At 44.7% G+C, this 22,670-nt stretch overlaps 1 protein-coding gene across 1 annotated transcript; it reads left to right on the forward strand.

Annotated features, from left to right (window-relative positions):
• The first annotated feature begins 82 nt into the window (after positions 1 to 82).
• Positions 83 to 22,670, forward strand: LOC132590758 (general transcription factor II-I repeat domain-containing protein 2-like). The gene is made up of 7 exons (XM_060263681.1): positions 83 to 171; positions 1,707 to 1,836; positions 2,934 to 3,124; positions 9,481 to 9,610; positions 13,397 to 14,206; positions 16,255 to 16,330; positions 20,757 to 22,670. Exons 2-7 carry the CDS (start codon positions 1,803 to 1,805, stop codon positions 22,597 to 22,599), a joined length of 3,084 nt encoding a protein of 1,027 aa, XP_060119664.1. The 5' UTR covers positions 83 to 171; positions 1,707 to 1,802; the 3' UTR covers positions 22,600 to 22,670.

Here is a 22,670-nt window from a genome sequence, read left to right on the forward strand (position 1 = left end):
GTTGTTTCAGGGAACTACATTTCCCAGAAGGCTTGTGAGCTCCAGAGAGGTCAACCCTGCCTTTTGCAGGCGGTTTTTCTTCCAGGTGGAAGTAGGACTTCCGTAGTGCTTCCCCCTCTTCCTTGTCTCAAGCTGAAGGGAGAATTTGTCTTTTGCACGGCTGCAGGACAGGTGGGTTGAGGATTTCAGCTGTAGCTCTTTGTCAGGTACAGAGGAGGGGAGAGAAAATACGTGTGAACGGGTGTGGCTGAATGAAGCGTCGAGAGAGAGGCTTCCCCGGGAAAGATCTGTGCGGGGAGGGGATCCCCCCCCCCCTTTTAACCCACTTGAATGTGTTTATTGCAATAAACAGGGTTGCCAGTCTCCTGGTGGGGACAGGGGATCCCCTGGTTTGGAGCCCCCACCCCTGCTTCAGGGTCATCAGAAAGTGGGGGAGAGAATGTCTGCTGGGCACTTCAGTATTCCCTATGAAGTTTGATTCCCATAAGGTATAAAGGAGAATTAATCTGCGGGTATGTGGGGGCGGGGGCTGTTTTGGGGCACTAAATTTTCAGCATAGCATCCGGTGCCTCTCCCGAAAACACCCTCCAAGTTTCAAAAAGATTGGACCAGGGGGTCCAATTCTGTGAGCCCCAAAAGAAGGTGCCCCTATCCTTCATCATTTCCAATGGAGGGAAGGCATTTAAAAGGTGTGCAGTCCCTTTAAATGTGATCGCCAGAACTCCCTTTGGAGTTCAGTCATGCTTGTCACACCCTTGCTTCTGGCTCCAACCCCAAAGTCTCCTGGCTCCACTGCCAAAGTCCCCAGATATTTCTTGAATTGGACTTGGCAACCCTAGCAATAATTCTGTGTTTATTTCATTCTTTAAACTTAGGTAGCCCCCTGGTCTGATCCAGCAGGGTTCATTGTCAGTTCTTACTGGGGCTGCACTGGCTTCTTTTTTTGCATCTTCACAGGGTAGACAAATAATAATTCCCTCTACACACAAGTTAGAAATTTTTATGTCAGATGTTTATCTTTGCTTTAAATCATTGTTATTCTATGAATTTCAAAATCTGCTGTGATGATACTCTAGCTTCCTTGCAGTTCAAGGGCATTTTATATGGACTGCAGTCATTCCACAAGGCATAAATACCCAGAAAGGTCTCTGAGGTGGCCGTTTTGTGCTGCATAATCCGTGGCTTCCATCTCTCACCTGCAAACACCTGAAGTTCAAACAGCCTGGAATGACTAGGTTTACAGGGAAATCCTGTATGGAACAAGATACACAATGAGCTTAATTAGGCCACTTTATTCTTACATAGCTGCATGTAAAGTTTAGAGTAACGCAGAGTGCCTCTGCAGGAAAAAAGTGCTTAAAGCAGAAGCTGTTGCAGGAATCATGGTGTAAATATATTTGTGGGGTTAAACGTGCAGGATACTGTAGAAGACACCACTATACAGTCAATTGGGTTTTTGATTTTTTTTTCATTTATTTGGACTTGGCCAAGAGAAGCCCAGTTTTGTGTAATTTTCTGGATTTGCATTTCTTGCAGACTTTAAATGTATTATAAATTGAGGCTCAAAAAAATTAATGCAAATCTTGCCGTCAGTTGGATGTGTTGCATTCTTTTGATCAATGGAGTATGTGATGGGATGCTCCTTTCCTTCTTGAAGCTCGGGGACAGGAATAGATGATCAAGTGGACCATATTTTCCTCTTTCAGGGATCTCCAGTGTCTTTTGAGGAGGTAGCTGTTTTCTTCACAGATGAGGAATAGGCTCTGCTGGATCCAGGCCAAACAAAACTCTTCTGGGAAGTGATGGAGGAAAATCATGAGACTGTGACCTCCCTGTGTAAGGCTTTCCCCCCTTTTATTATGAACACTGAAACGAGAAGGGAGGGGGTTGCATTTTCCTTTAAGTCTCTTGAATTTTGGAACACACTTCCACAGTGTTTCTTTTTTGTTCTCGTGGTATAATCCTTCCCCTCAGTGACAAGATTTTTAAGGGTAGGAAGTTCTGTGGGTAAATTTAGATCACTGCTGTGAGGTATGTTTTGTATTGAGCTTGAAGAGGACAGGTCACTGATGCAGGCGGTTTCATCAAACAAACAAAAAAATAGATCCAGGTGGGCAGCCGTGTTGGTCTGAAGCAGTAGAACAAAGCAGGAGTCAAATTGTACCTTTAAGACCAACGAACTTGGTCTTAAGTAAGCTTTCGTGTGCAGAATGTAAGCTTTCGTGTGCATTCGCGAAAGAGCTACATATACTTGTGGGGCTTAGAATGCAAAGTGGTACAAAGTTAACATCCAGTAGCAGAATAGTAGAATTAACAAATTCAGAAAACCTTTGATTTGGGTTGCATTAGTATAGGAAACCAATAAAGTAGTAACATGTCAGAGTGTGAGAATGTCTGTTAATTATTCTATTGCTAATGAGCCTGAGTCAAAATGAGGGCATTTCTTTCCCAGAAGTTTTTCCTGCCCAACTAATTTATCTTTTAACATGTCTCATAAATATATACATCATTCTAGTTTGCCATTAGAAAAAAAATTCATTAAAATATAGTGGAAAATGGGTTTAGTATATGTAATGAAATAAACAGCCAAAATCCCTCGTTTGAGTATGTCAGTACAAAAAAACATTATTCTGATACACTATCCTAAAAGAGAAATACATTGGAATACTGTGGATATATAGCTATATTTGGTGAGAATGAATTTAGCATATGTAATGAGATTTTAAAAAACCCACCAATATCCCTGTTCAGTCCTGGGGAGGTGTTTGTTCCAAGTTGCATAATAATTTGTAATTCAGCAATTTCCCTCTCCATTCTCTTTGCATATACACAGAAAGCTTCCACATAAAGTGACAATGAATAAAAATCCCTTTTATTCCATGTTCTAAAATGCTTAATTTTAAAAAAATTCTGTTTGGGTGTTGAAATTGCAGGGGACTTCGTTTTCCAGGAGGACTTCCAAGTACCACAGGGGTCATCCCTGCCTTTTCCAGATGTCCAGGGGGTGGTGTTTCCTCCAGAAGGAGATGGAAATGTATGGGACATGCAGTTCCACAGGGACTCTCTTCTTGCTTGTTTCCCCCCTCCGGATGGAGAACTTGGCTTTTGCACGCCTGCAGAAAATGTGAGTTTAGGATTTCATCAGCAGTCATAGGCAAGAATTGAGGAAGGGGGACAAAGTATATGTGAATGCGAATGGAGGAGGAAGAGCTGGCCGGAGGGAGCATCAAGAGACAGACTTCTGGGTCAGAGGCAGTGGGGTACTTGTGTTATCACCCACTTGAATATGTTCCATGCAACCAGTCTGGGCTTCTTTTTATTCTTGTCAGCTAAACGGAACCCTGGTCTGATCCAGCAGGGTTCACTGACTGTCCTTACTGGCCATTGTAGCTTGCTGCCCTTGCAGCTGTGTTTTTTGCATGCTCTATGGGCTTACCCCAAAAGACGCGTTTGGCCATATTTGGGTCCTAGGATGGAAGTATTTTAAACACCTACTGTCACTTCCTCTAGAGCAGGGGTTCCCAGATTGGGATAGATTTTAGGGCATCCCTGAACTTGAATGGGAAACAGATTGAATTCTAACCGAAAGTTAGCATTTCCTTCCATTATGAATGTAGGCAACAAACCACCATTGTTGTCGCAGTACCTGTGACTTTGTCATCAATAGAAATCATATATTTTCATATCACATTAAGTTGCTGCTGATGTCTTGAAATACCATTTATGCTCATTTAAAAACCTGAGTCTGAGAAGAGGTGCAGGAACTTCACCAGACTGCCCAAGAGCTCCTTGGCACAAGAAGGGTTAAGATCCCCTGCTCTAGAGAGTGATCCTAATGAGTGTCACCTCAAAAGGACCTCTGAATTGGAAACTGGTCTGTAGCTTTGTTTTGTGAAAGAGGGGATGTCAAGAGCTGTGCTGTGCTGTGAGACAGAGGCCTAGGGAGCCTGTGAGGCTTTTGTCACAGTAGGGAAAGACATCCTACAATCCCCAGCATGCTTGGTATTGGTTTTAGCCAATTGGCGTCCAAGTAGGCTCTGAGGAGAATTGTTTAAAAGCTCTCTCAGGAGACAGATGCTGTTCTTTCTTCCTAAGAGGTCAAGCAGGCAGGACGGCTGCTGTTAGGAGGAAGACAGTGAGGGAAAGAGTGAGCAGGCTGAGACCTGGTGGCCTAACACACTAAAACAGTTACGTTTAGTCAAGTTAGGGACTTTATGGTTATTTTCCTTCAGCCACGTCACTATATAGCTTCAAAGCACCTTATCTGTTCACTTGCCCTTAATTGATTTTCCTGACTAAAACCTTTTTGTTGTTCTTTGTTACTCTGCCTTGTCTACATGCCTGTTTTCTTGGCCAAAGCAAGGGAAATCAGAAGGGCTTGGGACGGTACTCTGGGCCTTCCCAAGGGACCCTAATTCCAGAGTGGTGGCAGCATCAGGTGAAACCCCCATCTGGGTCTTGGCAGGGGATGTTCTCCACCCTCCCTGCTTGTGCTGCCTTCACCTTTCTGGGAGTAAACTGTTACAGAACAGCAGAAGAATGTCTAATCTAGGCCGCATTTGTTTATTCTTTAGTGCTGAAACTGGTGGCCAATTTCGAGGCTCCTAGCTCTCATGTTCGCAGGGCTTTTTTCTGTAGCAAGAACTCCTTTGCCTATCAGGCCATACCCTCCTGATGTAGCCAATCCTCCAAGAGCTTGCAGGGCTCTTCTTACAAGGCCTACTAACTGACCTTGAACAGTTCCACAGGGCCTGCAAGACCTTCCTCTTCCGACTGGCTTTCGCTGACGAAGAAAGTAATTGCTAATGATTACCGCCATCATAAAAGAACAAATAGCATTAGCACTTTTATCACTTAATTAATTAATTTTAAACTCATCAGAATTTTAATGTTAAATGTAACTTTGTTTTTTGTATAACTGAATGATGTGGTTAGCCGCCCTGAGCCTGCTCCAGCGGGGAGGGCGGGATATAAATAAAATTATCTATCTATCTATCTATCTATCTATCTATCTATCTATCTATCTATCTATCTATCTATCTATCTATCATCTATCTATCATCTATCATCTATCTATCATCTATCTATCATCTATCATCTATCTATCATCTATCTATCATCTATCATCTATCTATCATCTATCATCTATCATCTATCATCTATCTATCTATCTATCTATCTATCTATCATCTATCTATCTATCTATCATCTATCTATCTATCATCTATCTATCTATCTATCATCTATCTATCATCTATCTATCATCTATCTATCATCTATCTATCTATCTATCTATCTATCATCTATCTATCTATCTATCTATCATCTATCTATCTATCATCTATCTATCTATCATCTATCTATCTATCTATCATCTATCTATCATCTATCTATCTATCTATCTATCTATCTATCTATCTATCTATCTATCTATCTATCTATCTATCTATCTGCTCTAGGAGGATTGTCTACATTGGGAAGGTGAAGCCTAATATGCAAAGACATTCCTGCTGCAAAAAAAGCCCTGCATGTTGTTATTCTAGAGAAAGATCATTTTCCTCCCCCAAGTCAGTAATTTTTCTGCAGTATCTTTATTCAGATGTGCAACCTGTACTCCAGGCAAGAGGCTATTGTTAGGACAGAATATGGAGAATGAGAAGGATTTTGCATGGGCTGAGGTGTCAGAGAAGGATGCGTTTTAGCTCCCTGTCTCTTTAGCCTGCTTGGAACATACCCTAAGGAGAGATGGATTTGTTTAGATGAAGAAGGAGTGAAAATCGGTGGAAGGAACATTTAACTATTGGAGATAGGCAGATGGCACTGAAACAACTGTTGATGAAAGTTAAAGCAGAAACTGCTAAACCCTAGACTAGGGGTGCCAAACACCTGGCCCGCGGGCCAGAACCGGCCCACCCAAGGCTTTGTTCAGGCCCGTGGGGCTCTTTTCTCCTGTCGTTACCCTTTGAAGCTCCCAGGCTCTTACAGTTCTCAGTCTCTTTGAAGCTCCAAGGCTGAGTCTCTTTCAGTTTCAGCCTGGGAGCTTCAAAGGCTCTTTGAAGCACCCTTTGAAGCTTGCAGGCTGAGTCCCTCTTCCTGCCTTTCTTTGCTGGCTGCTGCAAGGAAAACGTGGGGTGGATTTTAAGATCCATTCCACATTTTCCTTGCATCTTTGTCTGTATTCTGCAGTGGTTTCAAATGGAGTGGTTACATTTTCAGCTTTCCTATAGCTAGCTGAAAGGCATGCTTCCTGGAGCTGTGTCCTTGCAAACAAGGCTTGATGCTTTCAGGCAGCTTATCTCTCCTGACTGGACTTAATCTAGTGAGTAATGTGGGAACCCACAGCCAAAGGGGGATATACTGGAAAGGCTTTGCCAGTCTGAGTAGACTGAGGGAGAGAAGCTTACAATGCCAATTCATTGTTTCCACAGTCAGAGCCTTGTGCTTTTTCTTGATTTTTTTTTTAAATTGCATTGCCAAATTTCACTAGCCCCCCCCCCCTTCCCAACTTAAACTATTGGAAGAGTTTTGAGCATGTTTGTATTTTAAGTCCCATGCTCTTTAACTTGTTCATAAATGATTTGGAGTTGGGAGTGAGCAGTGAAGTGGCCAAGTTTGCAGATGACACTACATTGTTCAGGGTGGTGAGAACCAGAGAGGATTGTGAGGCACTCCAAAGGGATCTGTTGAGGCTGGGTGAGTGGGTGTCAACGTGGCAGATGAGGTTCAGTGTGGCCAAGTGCAAAGTAATGCACATTGGGGCCAAGAATCCCAGCTACAAATACAAGTTGATGGGGTGTGAACTGGCAGAGACTGACCAAGAGAGAAATCTTGGGGTCGTGGTACATAACTCACTGAAAATGTCAAGACAGTGTGCGATTGCAATAAAAAAGACCAACACCATGCTGGGAATTATTAGGAAGGGAATTGATAACAAATCAGCCAGTATCATAATGCCCCTGTATAAATCGATGGTGCAGTCTCATTTGGAGTACTGTGTGCAGTTCTGGTCGCCGCATCTCAAAAAGGATATTATAGCATTGGAGAAAGTCCAGAAAAGGGCAACTAGAATGATTAAAGGGTTGGAACACTTTCCCTATGAAGAAAGGTTAAAACGCTTGGGGCTCTTTAGCTTGGAGAAACGTCGCCTGTGGGGTGACATGATAGAGGTTTACAAGATAATGCATGGGATGGAGAAAGTAGAGAAAGAAGTACTTTTCTCCCTTTCTCACAATATAAGAACTCGTGGGCATTCGATGAAATTGCTGAGCAGTCAGGTTAAAACAGATAAAAGGAAGTACTTGTTCACCCAAAGGGTGATTAACATGTGGAATTCACTGCCACAGGAGGTGGCGGCGGCTACAAGCATAGCCAGCTTCATGAGGGGATTGGATAAAAATATGGAGCAGAGGTCCATCAGTGGCTATTAGCCACAGTGTGTATATATTTATAATTTTTTTTGGCCACTGTGTGACACAGAGTGTTGGACGGGATGGGCCATTTGCGTGATCCAGCATGGCTTCTCTTATGTTCTAAGTCTAAAAAAAATATCTTTGTGTTTGTGTCCATTATAAAATTTGTATCTCCACTACCTAGCATTATATTTTATGACACTCATGGCCCGGCCCCACAAAGTCCCATTTGTGTCAGATCCAGACCTCCTAACAAATGAGTTTGACACCCCTGCCCTAGACTATTTGGCACTCTAAACAGGCTACCTTCCAAAAAAACTGATGTTACCATTCACATGGTGGGATCCTCAGTTTGGCACTTCCCGAAGGCTGGCCTCATGGCAGGGTCGGCCCTGGTGCTAAACCAAGATTAGAACTGAACATCAAGAAGACAAAAGTAATGACTACCAGCAAATTACACAGTTTTTAGTTTGATGATGAAGGAAGTGAAATTGTTCAAGGTTTTGAACCAAGTTGGAATCCAGTGGCAACTTCAAGATCAACCAAGTTTTATTCGAAGTATCAGCTTTTGTGTTCACACTTCATACCTTGAATAAAATTTGTTGGTCTTAAAGGTGCCACTGGACTCTAACTTTGTTCTGCTGCTTCGGAACAACACGGCTGCCCACCTCCATCTATGTTTAAGATTTTGTATTCCCTTGGCTACATCATCAACCAAAAAGGAGAGTGCGCTGAAGAAATTAGAAGGATTTTGTGAGGACAGAGGAATGGGAAGAGCAGCCATCAAGGATCTAGGAAGGATTTTTAAGCGTAAGCAAGGCTCTTTTTTATTGTAGCAGGAACTCCTTTGTGTATTAGACCACACCTCCCTGATGTAGCCAATCTTCCTGGAGCGTACAGTAGGCCCTGTGCTAAGAGCCCTGTAAGCGCTTGGAGGATTGTCTACATCAGGGGTGTGTGGCCTAATATGCAAAGGAGTTCCTGCTACAAAAAGAAAAAGCCCTGGGCGTAAGGATCTTGGATGGCAACCAAGCTACCATACTTTGGTCATATTATGAGAAGACAAGTCATTGGAAAAGACAATAATGCTACAGCAGGAGAAAAGGAAGACCCAACACGAGATGGATTGGCTTAGTCAAGGTAGCTACAGCCCTCAATTTGCAAGGCTGTTCATGGAAGAACGTTTTGGAAGATGTTAATTCATAGGGTCGCCTTAATACGGAAGCTACTTGATGGTACAGACACTCATTTTTTAATGTTTGCTTTAAGGCATTTCTATTATAAAAGTCCAAGATCTGTTGGGATGATGCAGTAGCTCACTTGCAGTTGAAGGACATGTACAAAGTGCCATCATCCCACAAGGCACAAATACTTGGAAAGGTCTTTGAGGCAGCAGGTTTGTGTTCGGTGCTTTGTGTTGAATGCTGAACGTTTGGCATTTCTCCAGTCCCCAAGGATTATGTGAGCTGGGGTGAATAGGGTTGTTAGGGAAAATATAGAACAAAAGACACATTGACTTTAATTAGGGCAGTTTTTTGTAGCAGGAGCTCCTTTGCATATTAGGCCACACACCCCTGATGTGGCCAATTCTCCTGGAGCTTACAGTAGGCCCTGAACTAAGAGCCCTGTAAGCTCTTGAAGGATTGGCTACATCAGGAATGCGTGGCCTAATATGCAAAGGAGTTCCTGCTACAAAAAAAGCCCTGCTTAAGTCTAACCCAGAACTCCTCTGCAGAAAAAAAATATTTAACACAGACACTTTTCAAATCATAATTTCTGGAGTTCAACTTGCAGCTATCTAGTCTGTTATTTCCCCCCCACATTTAATTGGTCTTGACCAAGAAAAGCGCATTTCTTAGCGGTTTATATTTCTCTTGAGTTTGTTTCTTTGAGAACTTCAATATATTATACCTGTCAGAGGCTGAAAAAGAAATGAATGCAGTTTTCCTTGGTAATGATTTGATGCGTTGCATTCTTTAATCAGTTGACTGGCCAGTGGGGTTCTTCTTTCTTTCTTAAATGGTCAGGAACAGGAATAGATGATTAACTGGGCCATATTTTCCTCTTTCAGACATCCGCAGTGTCCTTTGAAGAGGTTGCTGTGGTCTTCACAGAGGAGGAATGGGATCTGCTGGATGCAGACCAAAAAAAACTATACTGGGACGTGATGGAAGAAAATTACGAGACCGTGAACTCTCTGGGTAAGGATCTTCTCCCTTCTGCTGTGATCAGGGAAGGAATGGGAGACGGTGGCATTTTCTTTTGGCCCTCTTTGTTTCAGGCTACACTGCATTTACCACAGAGGAAAGAACAGAACTCCCACTGTTGGGACTCTTGAAGCCCCTGAGAAAGAAGGAATAATGCTGTAAAGATTATTGCTGCCTGTCAGAGGCAGGGAGCCATCGCTTCCGTTGCAAAAAGCAATGGTATTTGGTACTTTTCTGCCCTGTATTCTTCCCCAACAGTGACTCAAAACAGCTTAAGAACATAAGAGAAGCCATGTTGGATCAGACCATCCAGTCCAACAGTCTGTGTCACACAGTGGCTAAAAACCAAACCAAACCCAGGTGCCCTCAGGAGGTCCACCAGTGGGGCCAGGACACTAGAAGCTTTCCCACTGTTCCCCCCCCCACCCCAGTACCAAGAACACAGAGCATCAGTTGCTTCAGACAGAGAGTTCCATCTATACCCTGTGGCTAATAGCCACTGATGGACCTCTGCTCCATGTTTATCCAATCCCCTCTTGAAAGCTGTCTATGCTTGTAGTCACCACCACCTCCTGCGACAGTGAATTCCATGTGTTCATCACCCTTTGGGTGAAGAAGAACTTCCTTTTACCCATTCTAACCCGACTGCTCAGCAAAATTCATTGAGTGGCTTGGAGAAGTAATTTAAAGAGAGAAATGCCTTCTCCAAGCTGGCTGATGGGGCGGTGGGGGCTTCGAGAGCCGTACAATATGTGTGAAAGAGCCACACATGGCTCCTGAGCTTCAGTTTGGCCACGCCTGCTCTGGAGTATGAGGCCAGTGCCAGTCATGCTGAAGAAGACCTCTTTGCTGACAAGAGTCATCTGGTCCAGGTGACCTCACGGAACCCCCACCCCCTCCATGTCTCCCAGTTATTATCTACAGCAGCCCACCCCTTCTGACCCTGCTTGCCAGCCTCATAGGTTGCTGCGATTGCAAGACTGTATTCCTACACATATGCCTGCTTGTGGTACTTAATGGCAGTTGCAATACTTCTAGTGCCATGGCTCCACTGGTGGACCTCCTGATGGCACCTGGGTTTTTTGGCCACTGTGTGACACAGAGTGTTGGACTGGATGGGCCACTGGCCTGATCCAACATGGCTTCTCTTACGTTCTTACTGAATGAGTGATGCTGCCTTGGGTTGCCAAATCCTCCAGGTAGTATTGTAACTGTATAGAAGTAACAGTTAAGACAAGTCGTGCCTTGCTGTTCTATATTTTGAAACAAACAATTTGATCTCGGTATTATTAACAAAAAACACTTGATGCCAGAATTGAACAACAGCTGGCAGAATTGCAATAGAAGATTAATATTACAGCAACAGCAGCAATGGATTGTCTAGGTAACGATCCATTTCAGAGCCAGGTTGGTGCAGTGGTTAAGTGTGTGGACTATTATCTGAGAGAACCGGGTTTGATTCCCCACTCCTCCACTTGCAGCTGCTGGAATGGCCTTGGGTCAGCCATGGCTCTGGCAGAGGTTGTCCTTGAAAGGCAGCTGCTGTGAGAGCCCTCCCAGCCCCACCCACCTCACAGGGTGTCTGTTGTTGGGGAGGGAGATAAAGGAGATTGTGAGCCGCTCTGAGACTGAGATTCAGGGTAGAGGGCAGAATATAAATCCAATGTCTTCTTTGTCTTCGCCTTCTTCATTCATCTTCTTCAGGCTGCAGTACACTAGGTAAAGCCTTGAATTCAATGATTGAATACCCAGTATTTCCTTCAAATTTGTACTTAAGACACTCTCCAGCTTTTACAGTTGCTGTTGCAGTTGGAGCCTCAGAGATCAACAGTCTTCTATTAGTTTCAGATTGAATCTGACAAAGGGTAACCCCTAATGGAAGACACAATTCTCTTCTTCTCCATTTTATCCTAACCACTCTGTGAGAGAGGTAATGCTGTGTTTGTGTGTGTGAGAGGGGGAGAGAGGGAGAGAGAGAGAGATTTTCCTAAAGTAACCCAGTTTACTTCCACAGCAGACTATGGATTCATATTTGAGTCTCCTAGACTGTAGTCTGAAACTCTGATCACTAGACCACACTGGTTTTTGCAGTGTTGTACAGTACTGTGTAGCCAGTCCTGGATGAGTCATGCAAGTTGTGTGACATGAAGTTGCCTGACTCCAATGGTCACTGGCCCTCAAAGGTCAAGGCAACCCTCTAAAGGGCACTATTGCCTGCCCCTGCCTCTAAGTGACGGAAACCAAGGCTTGAAGGCTGACAGTACTGTGGGGTGGCCTTGCAATTGGTATTGAAGGCATTTGTTTCTTATGTTACAGGCACTGCTTCCATTATTTTGGGGTGTTTTCCAGGTCTTTCTGCAAGCCTAGGTAATTTTGCAGGTTTGAGAAAGAAGAAGAGGAGGAGATTGGATTCATTCCCTGCCCTTCACGTGGAGTCTCAGAGCAGATTACAATCTCATTTTCCTTCCTCTTCCTGCAACAGGTAGATAGGGCTGAGAGAACTCTCCAAGAACTGCTCTTAAGAGAACAGCTCTGAGAGAGTTATGACTGACTCAAGGTCACTCCAGCAGCTGCACATGGAGGAGTGGGGGATCAAACCCAGTTCTCCCAGAAAAGAGCCCATTTGTTATAGAGCATTTGGTAATGAATCAATGGCAATCATGCTCTGCTCATCTGTCTAATCTTCTTTTGATAGAAAAGCTCTGTGCGACTACCAGAGCTGTCATCACTAAATTTTGGCAGTGTGATAAAAGGCTCACAGTGTCAGACTGGATTATGACATTGAAGGAGTTTTGTATTAAGGATAAACTTGCAGGATCGCAAGATTAATTAAACCCAGACTCATCATCCTTTGTGACTGTTTGGTGACTTGTTTTGGCATTTCTGTAATCTAAAGAAGGATTTAAGTCCACAGTAGATGCCACCAGCATGCTTTATTAGGTTCTTGTGGTTTCTGGAATTCCTATTAGCCGCTCTGAGCGGGCTAATAGGGGCGCAATATAAATTCGAGCGAGCAGGGGAGGGATGCGATATAAATTTGGTTAAATAAATAAATAAAATATGTACGTTCTGTAATTCCTTTGTTACATTGCCAGTTTTTCTGTAAATTGCTTTTAAGGTGTATTCTTACTATGTTGTTACTATAGGTATGTTTTCTTTTGAGTTTATTCTCTAATGTAATCTTTTTTTTAAAAAAAGAGTCCGGGCACTTAACCACTACGCCAAACTGGCTCTCTCTTGTCTGTCCATGTCTGCAGTCTCTGGATTTCCATATTTTACACCTTTCATATAATAATAAAAAAAATTCAATAAAATCCAATCTCCTCCTCTTCTTTCTACAAACCTGCAAAATGACCTAGGCTTGCAGAAAGACCTGGAAAACACCCCAAAATAATGGAAGCAGTGCCTGTAACATAACATTTTTAAGCATTCCTTTTCCTGTTCTGTTTCCTAAACTAGCACCAGAAGACATTAACCTTAATGTGATCTCAAAAGCAGGTTTCTGCAACAGAAGCAAGAAATGCCATTCTTGTTTCTTTGGTCACTGTACCTCTTTTTCCAAAACATCTTGAGATGTGGTTAAAGATGTGGGGGGCCTGGCGTGACTTTGTCCATGGGGTTGCAAAGAGTCAGACTCGACTGTGCGACTGAGCAACAACAACAATTGCAGGTTTTTTTCCAGGCCACGCATTGTCCTTGTACAAAATACTACTCGCTTTGCCTATTAACTGGCGTTTGTACCTTTTCGTTCTTATTGGGTTTCTGTCTCTTTTTTTGCAGTTGAAGATATGAGGGAGATGGCGAGTAAGAAGAAATCAGCCCAAAATAAAACAGGGAAGAGAAAGAGAAGGGATAATGCTGCCATGAAGTGGAAAGTGTTCAGCTGTGAATTCAGTGGCAAAACTTACATCACAACATGCTGGAAAAGGTATAAATGCTTGGAATGCGGGAAGAGCTTTGACTGGAGTAGTGGACTAACGAGGCATAAAAGGATTCACACCGGGGAAAAGCCATATAAATGCTTGGTGTGCGGAAAGTGCTTCTCTCAGAATGCCCACCTAAGGACACATCAAAAGATTCACACAGGTGGGAAGCCATATAAATGCTTCGCGTGTGGGAAGTGCTTCACTCGGAATGACGCGCGAATAGCCCATCAAAAGACTCATGCTGGGGAGAATCCATACAAAGGCTTGGAGTATGGAAATGTTTTCTTTCAGAATGACGACCTATCTGCAGATCAAATGGTTCAAACAGTGGAGAATCCGTATTTGTGCTTGGACTCTGGAAAGTGTTTCTCTCCAAATGGCAGCCTAACTTCACATCGAAAGACTGGTACAGGGGAGAAGCCATATAAGTGTTTGGAGTGTGGGAAGTGCTTTTCACAGACCGGCCACCTAACTTCACATCAAAAGATTCACTCAGGGGAGAAGCCGTATAAATGCTTGGAATGCGGGAAATGCTTCTCACAGAGTGGTCGCCTGGCTTCCCATAAAAGGATTCATTCAGGGGAGATGCCGTATAAATGTTTGGAGTGCGGGAAGTGCTTTTCACACAATGGCCGCCTGATTTCACATCAGAAGACTCATGCAGGTGATAAGCCATATAAATGCTTGGAGCGTGATAAGCGACTCTTTAGGAAAGCCCACTAAGTCAGAGATCGCGAACCTGTGGCCTGCTAGGCTGGAACCTGCCCATCCAAAGCTCTGATACGACCTGTGGGGAAGTGTGTCAAGATCTGCAAGTTCTTCACCAGTCAACTCTCCTTATCTCTTAAAGAAGTTTATTTGAATTAGCAAAAACACTTCAAACAGACAGATGTAGCAGATGGACCCAAGGTATATCTAGGTGAAACCAGGCAAAGACCTGGTTTCACCTGGATATACCTTGGGTCCATCTGTTACACCAGCGGCTCCCAACCTTTCTGGCACTAGGGACCAGTTTTGTGGAAGACAATTCTTCCACGGACCGGTGGGGGGGGGCAGTGCTGGGGTTTTTGCGGCCCCAGTCTGCCCCCCCCGCCCATCCCTGCCTCGCATGGGTGTCTTTAAATGGGGAGAGGGAGACTGGGGCTGTTTCTGCCACCACCTTGCTAGGTGACCAGGCAGCAGAAGGCCAATCTGCCTTCTGCTCCCATTTAAAGACCCCCATCGATCAGCTGATTGGGTCCTGGGCGGGCAGAAGGCACAGTGGGGCTGCTCTGCCTTGCTCCGAGGCTGCCTCCCTGCCTCAGAGCAAGGCCGCATTGCCTCTTTCGTCTGCCTGGGTTGTGGGCAGGTGGAGGCAGTGCAGCACCTCTCACTTCCTCTGTGGCCCGGTTGCTAGCAGGCCACAGACCAGTACCAGTTTGGTGTAGTGGTTAAGTGTGCAGACTCTTATTGGGAAACTGGGTTTGATTCCCCCCCCTCCACTTGCACCTGCTGGAATGGCCTTGGGTCAACCATAGCTCTGGCAGAGGTTGTCCTTGAAAGGGCAGCTGCTGTGAGAGTCCTCTCCAGCCCCACCCACCTCACAGGGTGTCTGTTGTGGGGGAGGAAGGTAAAGGAGATTGTGAGCCGCTCTGAGACTCTTCGGAGTGGAGGGCGGGATATAAATCCAATATCTTCTTCTATTGGTCCACGGCCTGGTGGTTGGGGACCCCTGCATTACACAGTTCAAAAGCTTCAGTGCCATAATCTACCAATCATTAGCTTTTCCTCTTTAGTTAGCTATATCCACCCACCCCCTTCAACTGGCACAAAAGCATATTACTTGAGAGTCTGTGAGCCGGTATCTCCCATGACCATGGAGAAGTAGGAGAGCGGCTCTCAGGGTGGGAAGATACATACAAGTTGCAGACATAACAGGACAGTGGGTGAAAGCAAAGAAGTATGTGCAAAACTGGGCCCAAGGGTTATTACAGGTTATGTAGCTTACAGGTTATACAGCAAGCTTACTTTCATCCCCCATTCCGGTACTGTGCTCTGGTAAGACCTCACCTGGAGTATCGTGTTCAGTTTTGGGCACCACATTTTAAGAAGGATATAGACAAGCTGGAACCGGTCCAGAGGAGGGCGACAGATGGTGAGGGGGTCTGGAGACAAAGAAAGGTTGAAGGAGCTGGGGATGTTTAGCCTGGAGAGGAGGCGGCTGAGAGGTGATAGGATCACCATCTTCAAGGACTTGAAGGGCCGTCATATAGGGGATGGTGTGGAATTGTTTTTTGTGGCCCTGGAAGGTAGGACCAGAACCAACGGGTTATAATTAAATCAGAAGAGTTTCTGGCTCAACATTAGGAAGAACTTCCTGACTGTTAGAGCGGTTCCTCAATGGAATAGGCTTCCTCAGGAGGTGGTAGGCTCTCCTTCCTTGGAGGTTTTAAAACAGAGGCTAGATGGCCATCTGACAGCAATGAAAATCCTGTGAATTTAGGGTTTCCTGCATTTTGCAGAGGGTTGGACTAGATGACCCTGGAGGACCCTTCCAATTCTATGATTCATATGGCAAGAGGCACTCTTGACAAAGTGGTGAGAGGGAGGGAATTTGAAAGAACCATCCTTTCAGCTGATGGGGGGGTGTCCTTTGGGGCCCTCTTCTCCTTCCCCCAGCTTCTTGAATAAAGCGGATGAGGTCAAAACTCATGCCCCTCTGTTCCCACACAGATCCTGACCCTTCGTTGCTTGGAGCGGAACAAACTATAAGCAGCACAAGCGAGAGCACGGGAGATGATCCTGAAAGGTGAGCAGGCAATGGGCAGGAAAGAGATTCTGGAACAGCAAAGGGGGGGTGAGAGAAAGGAGGGAAAGACAGAATGCCAGAGCCATGAGGAGAGCAGGAGGGGTGGGAAACTGAGCGTGGCAGGAAGTGGCTTGACAGGACAAGCACAATCCTGAAAAATCCAAATGGGCAGCCGTGTTGGTCTGAAGCAATAGAACAGGGGTGGCCAAACTTGAATATCATAAGAGCCACATAAAATAAACACCAGATGTATGAGAGCCGCAAGGCATGAACATTGGGAGGGAGGGAGAAATGGAAAGAAAGCAACTTTTAACTTCAAATGCATTTTCCAAGCTGCTGACTGGCTTAGCTTGGAGATGTGATTTAAAGAGGGGAATGCCTTCTCCAAGCTGGCCAATGCGGCGGGCGGGGGGGAGGCAGGGAGGGGAGGGGGCTTAAAGAGCCACACAGTATGCGTGAAAGAGCCACATGTGGTTCCCGAGCTGCAGTTTGGCCGCTCCTGCAATAGAACAAAATAGGAATTTAGTAGCTCCTTTAAGATCAACAAAGCTTTATTCAGAACGTAAGCTTTGGTATGTATGCACACTTCATCAGGCAGTGGAATGGGATACAATGAGCAGAGCAACATACAGCTGCTGGGCAGGGCTTAAGAATGCAAAGTGGTACAAAGTTGGAATCCAATGGCAAAATAGTGAAATGAACAAATGGAAAAGAACATTTGGTCTGGGTAGCATTCATGTGGGAAAACAACAAAGGCAGAATTGGAGAATGATGGTGAGAGTGTCTTAAGGCAATAAAAGCAGTCTGTTTAATTGCTTTATTGCTCCTCCAGTCTGGTTTAAAGTGAGAACATGTTTTTCTCAGAAGTGTTCCTGTCCAGCTACTCTACTTATTAACATGTAGCATACATTATAAACATCATTGCAGTTTGCCAATACAAAAAAAAAAAGAATACATTAGAATATAGCGGAAGGTGGGTTTAGTATACGTAATGCTCACTGTACCCCATTTCACAATCCTGAAAAGTGAGCATAAACTGGCAGGCAAGAGAGAGAGAGAGAGATTGCAAAGTGCAGAAACACCTTTCATAGAATCAGAGAGTTGGAAGGGACTCCAGAGACATCTAGTCCAACCCCCTTCACAATGCAGGAAACTCACAAATACTCCCTCTAAATTCTTGCCTTTGCAAGATCAGTGGCAGCGAGGGGAAGAGGAAGGAAGGGAAGGTCAAGAGTTCCAGAACAATTAAGAGGGCAGAAGGGGTGTGCCCTGTTGCCTTGCTGCACTCGGGGGGGGGGGCTTTTCTCCTTTTTCCCCCCATGTTTCATCATGCTTTCCTGGGTGTAGCTGGGGTGTCTGCTGTCTTTGCCACCAGTTTGCCACCGCCTCCTGATGCCTGCCACTGCCCAAGTCAAAAGGAAAAGCACAAGGCTCATGGTAAACACAAGCTGTGCAGTAAATGATGCTAAATCAAGAAGAATTTTCCAAAATCTGTAAGGGAACAATCCCGTCTTTATACAAAATCCCAGTGCAATGCAATCGTAATGCAACACGACTGGGTGCCTGGAGCAATAAAGAACTTGGCAACATCAGAAGCATTTCTACGGAAATACAGCATAAGGAACGGCAGTTCTATTTTAAGTGATTGAATATCTGCATGGACGTTATATGCCTTCTAGTCGAGTCTGCATTGTATGGGATTTTGCATAAAGACGGGATTGTTCCTTTACAAATTTTGGAAAATCCTTTTTGAATTGCTTTAGCATCATTTACTGCACAGCTTGTGTTTACCGTGAGCCTTGTGCTTTTCCTTTTGATTTCGTTATATATGGTTTCCCTTCTTTTTTGTATTTGCCACTGCCCAAGGGCACAGTCTTGGACTCTACTTGCCTGAGGATCCCCTGGCACTGCTGGGGATGGACACATTGGGACACAGCGTCCTGAACTCCCCCCAGTGCCTGGGTGGGCAGGTTCTATGCCTCCTGGTGTGGCCACTGCGTGCAGTTCTTCTGCACCTGGAAAGAGCTGGCGGCGGTGTCAGGGGTAAGCAGTGGGCCAGCTGCTCTTCCTATCAGAAGTGTGCAATGGGGGAGCCCTTTATAGGCTCTCAGAGGTAGTCTGGTCTTAGGGCAGGGGTGGCCAAACTTGCTTAATGTAAGAGCCACACAATAAACTTCAGATGTTTGAGAGCCACAAGACATGAACGGCAGATGTTTGAGAGCCGCAAGATGGATGGAAGGAAGGAAGGAGCTTGGAGAAATGTTGACTGAGGGGTGACGTGATAAGAGGTTTACAAGATTATGCATGGGATGGAGAAAGTAGAGAAAGAGGTCCTTTTCTCCCTTTCTCACAATACAAGAACTCGTGGGCATTCTATGAAATTGCTGATTCTATGAAGTCGGGTTAGAATGGATAAAAGGAAGTCCTTCTTCACCCAAAGGGTGATAAACATGTGGAATTCACTACCTCAGGAGGTGGCGGCGGCTACAAGCATAGCCAGCTTCAAGAGAGGATTGGATAAAAATATGGAGCAAAGGTGGCTATTAGCCACAGCATATTGTTGGAACTGTCTGGGGCAGTGATGCTCTGTATTCTTTGTGCTTTGTGGGGGGCAAAGTGGAAGGGCTTCTAGCTCCACTTGTGAACCTCCTGATGGCACTTGGGGGTGTTTTTTGGCCACTGTGTGACACAGAGTGTTGGACTGGATGGGCCATTGGCCTGATCCAACATGGCTTCTCTTATGTTCTTATGAAAATAGATGGTGGAGGGAGGGAGAGGTGGAAAGAAAACACATTAAATTTAAATGTACTCTTCAAGCCGCCAGCTGGCTTGGCCTGGAGAAGTGTTTTAAAGAGAGAAATGCCTTCTCCAGGCTAACTGACAGGGTGAGGGGGGGGAGCTTCAAGAGCCACATGTGGCTCCTGAGCCACAGTTTGGCCACCCCTGTCTTAGGGCATCCAGACCAGAGGCATGCAACAAGAAGATCTTTAACAAGGAGGGGGTCTAGAAGAAACTCACAACAGTTCTACTGAAGCTGGTGTCACCTGCCTGTCCCACATTGGTCTTGTCAGCCACCAGCGAGCCTGCAGCAAACGTGGACTATTGCACCCTTCTTAAATCTTCGTTCGCGAAGCCAAGCCGAGAGAGAGAGAGAGAGAGAGAGGTGTCTCCATTGGAGGAGGCATGAGGAGTCTCTCTACCCAATGAAAAATGGAAGTTTGAATGTTACAAGCACTTTTGTGCAAACACCTTTTGTCTTTCAAGTACAGCGTTTGGGCTTTAAGAGAATGTATTGGGACACTGAGTATTTAATATTTGCGGCACTTTATATTGTTAGGAATTATGTGGTTTTTGATTAGTAATATGAATTGTGAGATGTGAGAAGATTCAAGCTTTATAAATAGTATATGAAATTCGTAAGAGTGGCAGTTTTGTTTAATCACGGTATTGCATAGCACGTTTTTCTCCTGTCCATGATTCTCCTGTATTGCTTAGTTCCCAGTCTGGCCAGCTGATCCAGAGTGACCTTGGGCCAGCTGGGAGAGAGTGGTGCGAGCTATTGGATCTGGAAGAAGAAGGCTTCCTTCTTGTCCACTGCCTACAGCTGGGGATTCCCTCTGTCTCTTTCCCAGCAGCAAACTCCTCCTTCCCTTCCAAGCCATTAGAACAGGGGCATCAAACATGCAGCCCAAGGGCCATATCAGGCCCCTGGAGGGCTCCTATCACGCCCCCAAGCAACTGGCTGTCATCTGCTTCCTTCTCCCTCTCTTGCTTCCTTCCGCATAACAGCTTGCTTTGCAAGGCTTGCTTAATTGCACAGGAGATACAGAGCAAGACCTCTGTTTTCTGGATTGGCTGAGGCTCCTCCGTTGAGGAGAAAGGGGGGGAGGGCTTGCTTTGCAAGGCTCACTCAATTGCAGTGCAGAACTACTTAGCCAAGCCCCTCTTCCTTCTGTTGGCTGAGGCTCCTCCCCCTCCTGATCCCCCGGGGAAGGAAGAACAGAGCCAGAGCTTCCTTTGTCCAGTTCCCTCGATCTCATGGGAGAGATACAAAGAAAGCACCTTTAAGACCAATTAATGTTAATGTTTTAAGCATGTTTTAAGTTTTGTTTTTTTAGGGAAAAAAATCTTAATTGTGTTTGACTGTGTCCTTTATAGTGTTTGTATCTCTGCTACCTATTCTTAAATAGGTTCACACATGGCCCTGCCCCATATGGCCCAACAAGGTCTCATTTATGTCTGATCCGGCCCTCATAACAAATTAGTTTGACACCCCTGCATTAGAAGGGACAAACTTCCCCAAATGATAACACACCATGTACTAATTGAAACTAAGGACAATGCACTACTATAGCTAAATTCAAAGAGCCTGGCTGCTATGAATTTGTGTGAACCTTTTTTTAAAATATCGCCTTTTCCCTTGCAGCATTGCGTTCACACAGCTGTGGATTGGAAAGCAATTGGCGATCACGGCATTAGCCAAGAAGAGAAAAGTAGATGCGGAGGGTCGCGTCGTTCAAGACGAATGGAGAAGCCTTTATTTTTGCGTGGAACTGAATGGGAAACCAACTTGCCTGATCTGCTCGCAGCAAATATCGGTTGCCAAGAAGTACAACGTTCAGCGACACTACGAAACTCACCACGCCGGGGAGTACAACGAATACAGCGGAGAAGTACGAGAGGAGAAAGTTTGTGAATTTGAACAGTCGTTGAAAGAACATGAATTAATTTTCCAGAGGTTGTATCAAATGAATGAAGGTGCGGTTAAGGCAAGCTATCTGATCGCCCACGAGCTAGCAGTATCATCAAAACCCTTTTCAGAAGGGGAGTTGATCAAAAAGTGTATGGTCATGGCTGCAGAAGCCGTCTGTCCAGACCTGCAGCAGGGTTTTGCAAATATAGATCTATCAAGAAGCATGGTCGAAGAGAGAATTTATGAGTTATCCGAGAACCTTCATACCCAACTGGCAGAAAAGGCCAAGTCCTTTATTGCATTTTCAGTTGCAATAGCTGAAAGCACAGATGTTACCGATGTAGCCCGCCTCGCAATCTTTATCCGTGGGGTTGATCAAGAGATGCGCGTTACGGAAGAATTTGTAGAGATCGTTCCCGTGACAGACATGACCACGGGTGATGACATCCTCACGAATTTGGTAGGCGCTCTGGGTAAAATCGGCGCCGACTGGACAAAAGCAGTGAGCCTGGCCACAGATGGGGCACCGCTGATGTTGGCGGGGGAAGCTGGAGTTGCTGCAAAGCTCAAAGAAAAACTGGTAACTGCAAACCCCCAACATCAGTTTTTCAGTTTCCATTGCATTTTGCACCAGGAAACTCTGTGCAGCAAAACACTGAAGATGGATAATGTTACGAGTGTGGTCATAGAAACTGTTCATTTTATTCAAGCCAGAGATCTTGACCAGAGGCAATTTAGCCATCTTCTGGAGGAAAGCATGATTAGAGAAGGGGTACCGTATCACACCGAAGTCCGATGGTTAACTCGCGGAGCTGTACTGAAATGCTTTTATGAACTACGAAGTGAAATACAAATATTTATGGATAAGGAAGGAAAGGCTGTCCCTGAATTGCAAGATAATGAATGGCTTCAAGATCTTGCTTTTATGGTGGATATTACCGAACATCTGAACAGTCTCCACACAAAGATGCAAGATCGAAACAAAGTTGTGACAGAACTTTACGACAGCATTTGGGGCTTTGAAATGAAGCTTCAGCTTTGGGAAAAGCAGCTTCAAAAAAACAATTTGGCACACTTTCCCACCATGAAATCTCTGTCCGGTGATCATGTATCCACAGAGAAGTATGGGAGAAAAATTTCTGAACTCAGAAACGAATTCCAAGAAAGGTTTTCCGACTTTCGAAACCTGCAGAGAGATTTTCGGATTTTCCGTAATCCATTTTCTGTGGATGTCCATGAGGTTCCAGAAGAGCTCAAAAAGGAAATAATTGATCTGCAGAGTGATGCTGAACTGAAGAATAAGTTTTCTGAAGTTGGCTTTAGCAAATTTTACGTGTATTTGGGTACTAATTACCCCCAACTTCAGTCTTTTGCTTCTAAAATTCTGTCAATGTTCGGAACAATGTACATCTGTGAACAGCTCTTTTCTGTAATGCATGTCAATAAATTGAAACTGGGTTCACAGCTTACAGATACACACCTGAACAGCATACTCAGGATTGCTACAGCACAGACATTGTCTCCAGATTTTGATGCAATAGTTGAGACCAAGGGGTTTCAGTTATTAGACTGTTAAATAAAATGTTGCAAGAGTGCTAAGGTTTTAACAATGTTTGTATTTTAATTAAAAATTAATGTAGTGAATTG

The sequence above is a fragment of the Heteronotia binoei genome, unplaced genomic scaffold (genome assembly GCF_032191835.1).
Source record: "Heteronotia binoei isolate CCM8104 ecotype False Entrance Well unplaced genomic scaffold, APGP_CSIRO_Hbin_v1 ptg000668l, whole genome shotgun sequence".
NCBI classification, from domain to species: Eukaryota; Metazoa; Chordata; class Lepidosauria; order Squamata; family Gekkonidae; genus Heteronotia; species Heteronotia binoei.